A 12,930-nucleotide genomic window follows, 5' to 3' on the forward strand; every position below is an offset into this window, starting at 1 on the left:
AATTTCCATTATTCACTAGATCTCAAGTAGTGTGTTAGGCATAGGCTAAAGGTACTTATAAGACATCTTGAATTATTAATTCTCTATGTCTCAACATTAAACTATATGATTTACCACTTTAATGTCTCTAATTTAAAGCATAGAAATTAATCCTAGGAACTTCTTTTAAACAATAAAGAAATAATTCAAGTAAAGGAGGAAGACTAGTTTCACAGTGATCTTCAAGATACTGGCTAGGAAATTGACTAGTATATTCATAATCCTTTGGTAAAATAATACCTGGTAATTAATTCTCAGAGGCTTCCCTGTGAGTTCCCTGTGAATTAAGTAGGATATTTGCCCGTAAAAATTAAATGCATGATGAGGGGCAAATATATGAGAAGTAAATGAATACAAGGAAGTATACCACAGAAAACATATCTAACCTAACAGTCACAAGATATGAGACTTCAAAATCTCAATTCTTATTTATAAATGTCTCAATATCTGACTCAGGAACCCTCGCTAACTCTATTGGAGAAACACGTGTTCAGAAGAAAAGTTCTTAACCTTCCAATATAAATGTGGCTTGATAGAAACAGACAAAATATTTGAATCAGTACTGTCATATATTTTGCCAAACTTCATCCACCTCCAAGGGTCATATCTACTTGTACCATTTCTCTAGACATTAATGTCTGCTTGCTCTAGTCCTCAAATAATAATGCTTAAGGGACAGATCACATAGAATAAATTGTCTTTAGGATAATTAATGAATTTTTGATGTTTGAAAGACTCAATGAAAATCCTATGTTATACAAATTCTATTCACAAAATTATGAATATTAGAATACTATGAAAAACCAGCATCGTTGAAAAAGAACATGGTATATAACATGTGAATATGATTCATGTATTCAGTAGGGACTGAAAAAGACTCTGTTCCCTGTTTATGGCAAGAGAGCAATAAATCATGAAGTAACTAAACCCTAGCTCAGCCATGAAGAAAAACATGATTTCACGGAATAAACACGGTTTGCTAGTAGTCTGAGAGAGAGAGATCGTCAGATATCACTATATCAATGATATTGGCAAACTTTATTAGAAAACATTATCCAATAAATTCCCTAAGAAAGTTTCCCCTGCCAGTTATTTTCAGAAATCAAAAGATAGGAACTAACAAGGTGAAAGCAAAATGATTTCTTCTCCTAAAATAGGAGGATTTTCCATTTCAAAGATGTCAATTTAGCAGTGAGGACATCTATCAGTGAGTCACTATTTCTGATATGAAAATCTAAGCTTATAATAGAATAGTAATTGTTTCAATTGTTTGGTTAAGATCAGAGATATAAATTCTAATCAGAGCTCTATAGTTTGAGCTATCAATTTCAATGTATCAGTTGTTGAGTTAGTCATAGTGCCAGACAAAGCTTCTAAATTACGTACTGACTCAGATGGCATTGAAGGGACAGAAGCAATGACTCTTAACAGTTACTAGAATAAAAGAAACGGAAAACTGTCCAATCTGTAAAAATGGAAAGAGTACATATGCAAAAGTCTGAATTTGTAACTACACCTAACACTATTGTAAAGCTAAAGACCTGGGAATAGTGTATTATTTAATACACATAAGAGTGCTATTCAAATAAACCTTTAAAATGCTTTCTTTTTTTGTTCTACTGCTTTGAATAAAATATACTTCAAAACCTTTTAAAACCTTGACTTATTTTACTTAAGATGTCACTGTCTATCGTTTCCCATACATTCAAATTAGGGCATAGAGCTGAAATGAATATGTATGATTTTATTTCAGAACGTCCTCAATACTATGCCACACACAGAGTGAAAACATCTGTTTCTCAGAGATATAATGGGTGAATTTTGACGCTGCAAGGTGAGACAATGATAGGTATGAGGGCTTAGAACATTTTCATGGGAGATTTAGAGTTTTCAAAAAGGGATGAGAAAAGGGATGCAGTGTGATCATGTAGATTTCCTCTTTCTCTCTCTCTATCTTTTGCATAAGAGCAAAGAAAAATAAAATTTTTAACGAAATACAGAGTCCAAATTGGACAGTTCAACCAATTGGGAACTTATAGAAAAATACTTGAAAAAAACATTCAGACCATCAGAGTTTTAAAAGGAAGATACCTCTCAGCATTGATTTTCCCAGAATACCTCTATACAGACCAAAAAATGGTTACAATTGCCTGAATTAGGTCTAAGGAGTAGTTCACTATTCGTGACACATGTTTCTTTCTGTTTTACATGAAGCCAGAGGACCCTGAAAAGATTTTTAAATCTCTGTATAATCAGCATCTGCTATTACATTAGTAGAATACCCTACATTTTATTCTGGAAAATTGGAAATCAGTTTCCTTTGGATTAAGTCAGTTCTGTTAAACCTTATCAAAATTTGGAAACTAAAAATAAGACAAATAAACTAAGTGTTTATAAAAAGTGAAATATGATATTGTTCTAGGAATTGAGGAGATACAGAAGGAATATGTACTTGATTAACATGAACTCACAATCCAGGTGTGAACATTATACTTATGTGTAGATATGGATGAACAGATCACGAAGGTTTTATGGAAGAAAGGTTTCCAGAAAGACTGAGAGAGGAGCAGTGGTTAAAATGTCAAATGTAACAGAAATTTCTGAATGTAGTAAGCAGAATATCTTGGGCAAATGATAAGTGTACCTATTTTAGTTGGCAGGTAAAGATAATAGATTATGCAGGGAATGTGTAGAGAGAAAATGTAGTTAATGGGGCAGATGATTTCCTCAATTTAGTAGTGAATTACAGCAATATCTAAAGAGAATAGCCTACTTAAGGGGAGGGGCACTTTTTATTTCATATTTATTTTCCTTGACAAATGACATTTACGTGTTTTTAAAGGAAAAAACGGAAGTGGCGTGTAGAAAGAAACTAAAGAGCTAGGTATTTCAATAATTGAAAGGGAATAAATGAGAGAACTAGAAAGAACCTTTCGAGAACTAGAAAGAACCAGGAATATATTGGGGTTATAAAGATGGTTTCTATCTTAGGATAGTTGGACTTATAGTAATCTACTCACAATTCAGGGTTGGAAATTGTGAAAGCATCTTGAAGATGGTTGAAAAAGTTTGAGACAGTCATTCAAGGCCTGGGATAGAAAGTTAATGGCAGGAGAATAAAAAGACTTCTGAGCAATACCTACAGGCACAATGGAAGCGTAATACTATGAACGTGCAGTAAGCTAAATCCTCACTACAATTTTATACTTTTTCTCCCTAAATAGCGTTCAGTGGCCTGTGGAGAATACAATCTATGAGAGAACTACAATTGGAAATTGGCACTATCAACAGAATGAGAAGCCAAGGATGAAAAGTCAAAGATGGTAATGATGAAATGGGGAGATAAATGTAACCAGGAAGAGATTTCGTAAAGTGGTTAAAATGAAGAGGGACTGAGCAATTGGAGGACCTAATGAAGGGAAAGCTCAAGTAACCAGATAGGATAATACAAGGCAGACAATAAAGTTATGATCATAGAAAGGGAGGACAATGCTCAAATCATAGAGTCCTCATAATCGCATGAAAATAGATGCAGGGAATGCACATATGTACGTATAGGGGCCACAGAATCAATAAAACAGCAACAAAAATCAACCAAAACAAAAACAAATCAACAAAAACAAACATATAAGACAAAATAGACATTTATCTGTGGTGATGGCTACATTTAACAGTTGTGACAGTGAATGTCAGGTGCGAGCAGAAGTCCTGAACAAGCACGGAAAGAGAATCTAAAAAGATCAAGGCAGAGGTGTCCTCCAAATTATCTGCCACTTTTTGCCACTGAGCAAATTTTCAGTCTCTACCCATTGAGTTAAATAAAGAATCCATTCTGAGGCAAAATGAAAAGCTGTTAAGACTCTACAAAAGTGCTCACAGTGTACCTGCAGTACAGTAGCCCTGGAAGAGCACATCTATGGATCATATATAGGAAGAAGGTAAATGGGTTTCCCTGTAGGCGGTAATGCTAGATTAGAGATCTTAGTGTGATTTAATTTTCTCATAGCATTACTAACAGTGAATTGAGTGATAAGGAAAACTGGTTAGTATAAAAGAAATGGCATTCACAATTGCTGTAGATTTAGCCTCATGTGTTTACTAGATCACAATACTCCAAAAAATAATGTATGAAAATAATCTTTCACTAAAGCCCAAGTGTGTGGATACATCTCTTCAGAAACGTACCCTTAGAATTAGTTTCATTTGGAGATAACCTTTTAAAAATATTTCAATGTGCCTTTCCATATTCAAAGTCCTAAATTATATATTTAAGAGAATTTCAGAAGAAAGAACTTCCAAATATTTCTGGATTGTTGAATAGGATAAGGGATGAAGAAGTACCTTGGAGAAGCCAGTAAAATGGGTACTTTAATATATATTCACACAAACATTCTCATTGCCTCCCTTTTCTTCATTAAGCCTTGGAGCAAATGATTACACATACGGCAGGAGTCTGGAAGAAGATAGGCCGATAACAGAAAATGGCTTTTACTTGCTTTGCTACTATAGCTACTCTTTCTGATACTCACCAGCCTAGACTGAAAGAAGCCACTTTCTAAATTCACCTCAAGCAAATATAAAGAAATAAGAAATATACTCCTTTGAGGATTTCAGTCAGTTCTGTTTCTGCCATCTTCAGTTTAGCACTTTGGTGAACATACTCTTTAACAAGAATGGCCATTTGGGCAAACCTTGAGGGCAATTTAGACTCAGGTTTAGCCAAAGGGGGAGGGATCTGGAAGAAAAACATCTACATGGAAATTTTCAGGTTAGTGCTAACTAAGGGAACCAGTCTGTGTTTAAACAAGAAATGCTTTTTTTTTTTTTTTAAATATTAACCAGGTTCAAAAAATTGTACTTCTTTCTTTTAGTTGAAAACAAACATTGCTTACACTAGTTTATTCAATCACAGGTGGCTATATGTTGAAATGTGTTTTCCCCTCTAATTAGCTATTAGCCAGCTGAATACTAACTGGTTAAAGAATGAATGAACTATGGACTGGGGTATTTGCTTTTATTCTGCTTTTTGAATGCCACTAGCTTCTCTGAAAAATAATCTTTTAGGAGGGAGGTAGAAAAAAGTGCCTATCTCTGTAACTTAAACCTCTGATTTAGAATCTGAAAATAGGTCCTATTTGGTGAGGACTCTGAAGTCATTTAAATTTAAATAGATGAGGAAGTCATTGAGAAATTCTAGGTCCTTTGATGTTTTAGAATCTAAAAGACAATAAAGCATTCATTTAGATACTTCATTCTTTGCTAAGATAACGTGTTGCCCTATTTTTTTTTACAAGTGCAGGATCCTCATATTTTTCACTTACTCTGAACTAAACTGAATATAAAAGCCATATTTTATAATTTATATTTAAAAAAACCTAAATAGGTGAAGTTCAGGAGTTCAAGAGATTAATTTAACTTTTTATGGAAACATTTGCAATAAATCCAAAGTTAATGAATATTCTGACACTTAATATATTTAAGGTTTATAGCTTCTTGAATTTAATATCCCACATACCCTTCAAACGTATACATAAATGCAATGAACCAAAAATAAAGGGCGTCAGAGGACAGACCTAATCTCCATGGTATATGTTAACTGTATTACATCAGGCTAGGTATAGAATGTGTATAGACTAGTGAAAATGGCTTGATGATGTGTCTGTAGCATCATCATAGTTGATAGAAGTAAAAACTTTTAAAAATATTATTCTTCCAGAAACATCTTATAGCATAAAATATATGCAATGTAACTATTAAAATACAATAAAACAATTATTTTGAGATAAAGGAAGTATTTGTTTTATGATTTCAACTTTTTCTCTTCTCTTTTTTAAAAGAGATATTCTGGACAGATTGCCTGGGTTCAAACCATGGCTCTTCTACTTGTGAGCTCTGTAACTTTAGGAAAGTCACTTAAGCTCTCTGTGTCATGGTTTCCTCATCTGTAAAAGAGCTTATAGGGTTATTGTTAGGACTAAATATGTATGAGGTATGCATATATATATATATATGTATATACATATACACACATATCCGTATACACACACACACACAGTGAGTGCTTAGATTAGAGTAAGCACAATATTAGTAAATTATTTTTATTGAGCTTACTTTGGTATAGATAGGTAGTGGGGAAAATGACAATGTTCATTATTGTCCCTTTCTTACCTTCTGCTTTGTCTTGACCAAACTTTAGTCAGGTACATGTGCTTCCTACAAACCCCTTAGCTCTGCTTGTTCCCAAACAATGAGCAAGCACTAAAAAAGTGGACTGTGTCCCCTTTTTCAAGGTCTCCTGGGATCCAGCCAACCACAGTGAGACACTTTTCCTGGCGAACCCCACTGGTCATTTATCTTGCTTATCCAGTTTTTTCTTAAAGGAATCTGCTTATCTCTGCTTGCCCTTCCTTACCCTAAAAAAGAAATGCCATTTTCTGTTGGATTTTAAGACCCTTGCAGATTTCTGAAATCAGAGCCTTCTCCCTGTTCTGAATAAAGATTCTCCCTAAATCCAGATTTGCTTTTATTTGACAAAAAAAAAAAATTATCCTTCTCTAAGAACCACATTTTCCATTGCTCCTCATGTTGTCATTACTTTACTGTTTTAATGTCTACTATTGAAGTGTTTTATGTTAAAATTTCATGATCCAGGTGTTTTCTGAACAGGAAAATGAGTTCAACCCAGAATGTTATATACAGAGTCCTAATTTTTTAAAACAGAGACGTTTTCCTATTTATAGAATAACTACACTAGATAAAATTTGCCAATATTTCTGTTCTTCAAAATTCCAACTTTTAAATAACTGAGCAACAGGTCCATTTCTAAATTTACCAGAATGATTGAGAATGTTAGAACCCCTAAAATCTGTGAGCTTCTCTCTCTCTCTCTCTTTCACTTTATATAGCTAGTGACACTTTACTACCCTTGCTTCCTGCCTTGTGATTGGAGAACTCTTCTATGATCTTTTGCCTTCTGGGACGAGCTGACTCTCAAAAAGACTTCACTCTAAGGCCACAGTGATAAGGTAGTTCAGACAGGTATTTGAAAACTCTCAGAAAGGTAGATTGATTGAAAACTCTCTAATGTTATTTTTTTAGTTTATCTCTCAAACATTAAGGAAAATTTATCTTGACATTCTAGTCAGGTTTCATTTTCAGGTAATTCTCACACTTGATAAAGACATCCAGGGCTCACACATTATTTCTGGCATAGCCTAGACCACCCTTTGGCAAGTTCTCTTTCAAACATAAAATTTGGTCCCTCAAACAAGAAAAGGATAATTCATCTTAAAGATTATACTCACATTTAACCTAGCATACAGTTATGGTAATGTTTTGGTTCCAAATATGGACAGCATTTAAGGCTTACTGAATTTAATTTCCAAATATCTTCCATCAGAAGCTTAAGAGAAACTCTTTTCTTTCAACCTCAAAACATGGTGAGGAAACCAAGGTGTAAATTCTACGAAAGAAATGTCAGCAAACAGCCGAAAAACTGTTTATTTTTAGTGGTGGTGCAGTTTAACAAATGAAGTAATTAAAAGTTAATATGTGTGAGATGATATAGTTTATTTTTTTAATAGTAGAAAACCAAATTTTCTAGACTGTTTCTATATATGTGAGAACTTAAAATTTTCACACTGAAAGATGACATTATAAAAGCCCAGTTTCTCAGAGAACATCAATTTGCTGATTAACCATGTTTAGTTATAGTATTTTCCCTGTGACCTTATCAGACATCATCATGCTTCATATTCACAAACTTTTGCTGTCACTGCTAAATTGTGAATTGACACCCAAATGGTCCCTTTTATTGCTAAAATTTATCATGAAGTAACTGTATTACCAGAACATTCAGAAAGTGATGCTGCCAGCAGTATGTTGTTTTGGAACAGTGGGAAAAGAAAGTGTTGGTGAAAAATAAAATAAAATAAGACTTGAAAATTGCTTCCAGGACTGTGTAAGTGATACAAAATGTGGAGACAGCTCAGCTTGAAGCTCTTTTAAGGCAGAACCACAACATATGTCATCTTAAATACTTACAGTTTTAACACCAGGGAATAACTAGTGTAGCTTCAGAAATTAAAAAAAATAGCACAACATATTTTTAAATCAATTTTCTTTGAAATTCACAATCTTACCTTTCCTGACTTTTTTCCCTCGGATTTCCGCTGATTTAGGATAAAACGGAGGCAAAGGAAGCAAAGGATACAAAACAAAACAAAAACAAAAACAAAAATCAGCTCCAATTTGTTACTACAGATACATTTGTTAAAAAACGTCAATATTCCCTATGCAATAGTATGCAATTTTGTTCTTCTACTGAAACTGTTTTCATCAGCTGCAGTTTTCAGTGGTTTCAGTAGAGGGATATGATAACATTGTAAATCTCATGCAACAATATGAAGAGCCATATAAAAATCTTTGATGGGCATCAGAAAATTTTTATAAGCTTAGCCAACATAGGCCTTGGTCAAGGAAAGACATTCTTCCAATTAGATATTCTCTCATTATATCACTTATTTTCCATCCATTTTTAAATGAATGAGCCTTTATCTCAAACATAAACACGTTTCTTAAAGAAAGAACTAGGCTGGTTGGAAATTCATGAGATAGGAACAAACATAAGAAATATCTATACAACATTGGATACTATCTCTAAAGGTTAATTTTAGTGGTTCTTAGAAGCACCTTAATTAAATTCTGTTCAACTAAATCACTTCTGAAGCCATCCTGCTAGAGTCATTTTGTTCATTTTTTTTTGGAGACTTCTTTTTTCTCCTATCCACCTCAGGAGACAGGTTAAATTAATTTTTCAGATTCCAGAAACATTTAAGCCATTTGTCCTTCGAATTCATTCCCCTTTGTAGAGGAGAATACACTGTATAACAAATGGATCTGAAAGGGATGAAGAGTATCCTCCACTCACTCTGGGTCCTTTCTGGCTAGGCTACAAATTAAATTGACATGAAACTAAATAGCAGGAGAAAATCAAACAAAGCTATATAATATGTGTACATGGGAGAGACCCAGGGAAACTGAGTTTCTCGACAAACGGTGGAGGTCTTCACCTTAAATAGCATATTCAGGTAGACAAAGGAGGATGTTGGGGGTGGGGGAGTAAGCTATAGGAGATTACCAGAAAGCACAGTAAACAAGAGTATGCAGTTTTAAGTCCTCGTCTTCCTCACTGATAAGAGTTTCTAGAGGTAAGGTCATCCCCCTTCTTCCTGGTACAGAGAAGGTGATAGCTCTACAAATGGAGATTCCCCTTATAAATGTAAATATCTCTTACAAAGGATAACTTCTACTTTTACTTGGAATGGGCTTAGCAAGCACTCTCCCAGTCTATCCATACCCAGAATTAAATTCGTTTAGACAGTTAGTGAGGGCAGAGATCAAAGTTTCTTTGAGAGAAAATAATCAAGGTAAAGAGACATATTTTGGGGGCCGGCCCGGTGGCTTAGTGGTTAAGTGCGTGCGTTCTGCTATTGGTGGCCCAGGTTCGGATCCTGGGTGCACACCTACTCACCGCTTCTCCGGCCATGCTGAGGCCACGTCCCACATACAGCAACTAGAAGGATGTGCAACTATGACATACAATTATCTACTGGGGCTTTGGGGAAAAAAGGAGGAGGATTGGCAATAGATGTTGGCTCAGAGCTGGTCTTCCTCAGCAAAAAGAGGAGGATTAGCATGGATGTTAGCTCAGGGCTGATCTTCCTCACAAAAAAAAAAAAAAGAGAGAGAGAGACATATTTTGAAGTGGCCTATTCTGATCTCCCACAGATCAAACATCTACATTTCTAGTAATGATGCTCCCAAAAGTCCTTTCTCCTCAAATTTTATCTCAGTTCCCTGTCATCTCTACAATTATGCAAATGTTTCTTTAAGAGCCTTCTTGACTACAAAGAATCACAGAAAATTGGGGTGGAGGTAGGGTTGATTTTGAAATAAGGGTAAATACAAAGAAAGATACAATTAATATAGTAAGAGGATGAATGCTCTATATTTTTTAATCCAATGGCTTATTCTCAGATCAAGGGGATATTTTTTTTTCCTGTCAATTTTAATATAACTTGAATTTCCAAAACTGACATTAAGGCAAGTATCCAGACATGGGAACAATTCTATTATCCAAGAAAATTAAAGTGTGCTTTTTTCCCTTCCATTTTGGCTATTTATTTTTACCCTAAGATATTCATATTGTCCTTACGTGTTGATCAAATTCAGCCATCTGAATTTCATCTGAAATTCTAACACTAATTCAGCTTAGTGTTAGAATTCTATTTGTCTGTGAAGGCGTAGCCTGAGGAAAATGCCTTAAGTAATCTCTTTTAAGAAAGTGTCCCTGGATTTTAACATCTTTAAACAAACAACATTAATACCTCTCGTTATTATGCATGATAAATTCTTAAATAACAGGTTAAAACTTTCAATATCCCAATAGAAATAATCTCATGGACAAAAAAACCCCTCAAAACTTTCCATATCTAAGAATATAACCTTAAAAAAATACCATTCTCCATTTTGCAGAACCACAATGGACCTTTTTATGTTTGCTCCATTAGAATTTGCTTTCAAGAACACAGTAGATTTTAGTTAGATGTTTACCACTTATGACTGAGCACTCCAAAAGCAATAAAATCTTTAGTGAGCCAAGTGAAGATGTGAAAATGTTAATTATATCTATCTCAATAAATGAGTGAATTATTGAAAAGTTAATGACTTAATATTTAAGATTAGTCAACATTTTGAGGTGAGCACCTCCTCACCATTGCAGTGAAAAAAGACAACTCGAAAATACATATTTATTTCCCTAAATTATATTATATTTTTCCCTATATTTCCCTATATATATTTCCCTATATTATAATTCCCTAAATTATATATTTTAATTAGGAGCATTGCCTGTGCTATGCTACTTTTGCCCTTATTTGAATTTCTATTGAGAAAAGCCTAAAATAGATCAAGTGAGAAATATTAAAATGATAGTCTTTGCATTTATCCATAGCACACAGACACAACACAATCTGTCACCATGAGTGGGTCCTATTGCATGACAGCTAGGCAAGCATTAGAATTAAAAGAAAAAAACAGAAATATATCGGCAGGCATGTGAGTAGGTTGGGAAATTGATACCAGATTTGATGACAGAAAAATTTTTAAGAAAATCAATGTTGGAAGGCGAAAAACATGCTGAAAAGCAACTTCTATTTTAATGGAGACATTGATTTTTATCCCTTTATTTAAAAACTGGCCCCAAAATGACCAACATTAAATCAACAACACCATTATCCAAACTAAATTATATATAGTGAGGGAGGGAGAAAAGTTAACCAGTCTGAATGTTATGGGCTCAGAATTTTCTATAATATACACTAGTCAAGTAGTTTCATATGTTCTTATTAACTTCCTGATGTGAATAAATTCTAACTCTTACTACCAGTAAATGAATATTTCTCCTATTATATCTAATTTTCTAGATTGATTGAGCCTTTTAAATATAATTGATGAAAAAGAGGGGCAAGACATAGTGTATGAGAGAAGTAAAGTTTGTTAATGTCAAGAGTATGATCCAACTAAGGGAATATCCTCAATTTTTAGTCAGTTCTTTTCTTCTATATCACACAGTATTAGTCAGTACAGGAGATAATGATGGCAGATACATCACCGCAGTGAAGAATTAGTCATGTATACACTGAGGCTGTAGCTGTATCAGTACAGTTGAAAGAAATAAAATCAAATGATTTGGGTATTCCTCAATCTATGTGCTTTTATGACTGGTGGGAACCAAATGTATTAGCTTTGTCTGTTTCGGGCTGTGCATTCAGAACGAACACAAGCACAAAGGGTGAGGTCAATACGAAAAGAGCTCTATAACCTAAAAGAGTATTGCTTGCATGCAGCCTCTCTGGGAAACCTTAACTCTTTCTTTTTCCCATCTCCAGGTTTACCACTTCTCTTTTCCTTTTCTTACCAGTGTAAAGCACAGCAGTTATCTTCATTCTGGCTTCATGTAGGGTATTCCTGTGTATTGCTGTTGCTTACAGAGTAGCTGTCCTCTTGGACACAGCTATTAGGAATTTCTAATCACTAAAATTAACAATAGAGTAAAAGGAGCAAGACTAGAGTCAGAAGTCACATCTCTACACACAGGTAACAGAAAGAGAAAGAAACCTACTAGAGGACAATGACACTAGAGCTTATTCTAAATCACTACCCTGCCTGCTGATTAGGAAAGAGATAGAACCGAATGTGTACAGGAGACAATGCACCTGATGAGCAAAGATTTATTTTGAAAGCTGATTACAATTCTCACTCAATAAACCACCAACCATCACTAAATTTTTGTCAACTGGATCAGGTGCAATATCAACTTGAGATGTCCGATAGTGGTCAAGATTTAACAAGAAGCACTTATCAGAATGACATTGGCAGTGTTATGATGGTAACTTTTCTGAATGGCATTGTCAAAATGAAAATATTTACCACTCTGAACACACAGTAGATCCTGAATAAATACTTGTCTAATAGATGGAGGAAACTAGGAAGGTTTTATACCCATCTGTGTGTGCATGTGTGTGCATGTGTGCATGTGTGTGTTTATAACATAACAAACTAGAAGACTGTGGAGTCAGGTTTTTAATACTATACCTGTGGAATATCTGCCCTCCTACAATCTGAGCTTAAAAAATATCAGAACTTGAAGTTTAATTGATTTTTACTTGGTTTAAATCTCTATATAACTATCATGGCCCAGTTTATATTTTTTAGTAGATTGACACATGTGACATTATAGTTCAGAACTCTATTCTATTATCAACTTAGAGAGCTGTTGGTTTTAAAAGAAAGACACTGGTGAATCTAATAATAATACTAAGCCTAAAT

At 34.3% G+C, this 12,930-nt stretch overlaps 1 protein-coding gene across 2 annotated transcripts in view; it reads right to left on the minus strand.

Moving 5' to 3' along the window:
* The window catches only part of LOC106802872 (protocadherin-11 X-linked-like), a 395,975-nt gene that overhangs the window by 328,502 nt on the left and 54,543 nt on the right, over positions 1 to 12,930 (minus strand). The window contains exon 2 of one of the 2 annotated variants that reach the window (XM_087427294.1): positions 8,181 to 8,210. The exons of the other annotated variant lie outside the window; for it this stretch is intronic. Coding sequence (XP_087283420.1) covers positions 8,181 to 8,210 — 30 coding nt within the window. The remainder of the gene's footprint in view (positions 1 to 8,180; positions 8,211 to 12,930) is intronic. 2 annotated transcript variants of the gene reach the window in all.

Source organism: Ceratotherium simum, chromosome X, assembly GCF_057802395.1.
Source record: "Ceratotherium simum simum isolate JZ-2026a chromosome X, ASM5780239v1, whole genome shotgun sequence".
Classification (NCBI taxonomy): Eukaryota; Metazoa; Chordata; class Mammalia; order Perissodactyla; family Rhinocerotidae; genus Ceratotherium; species Ceratotherium simum.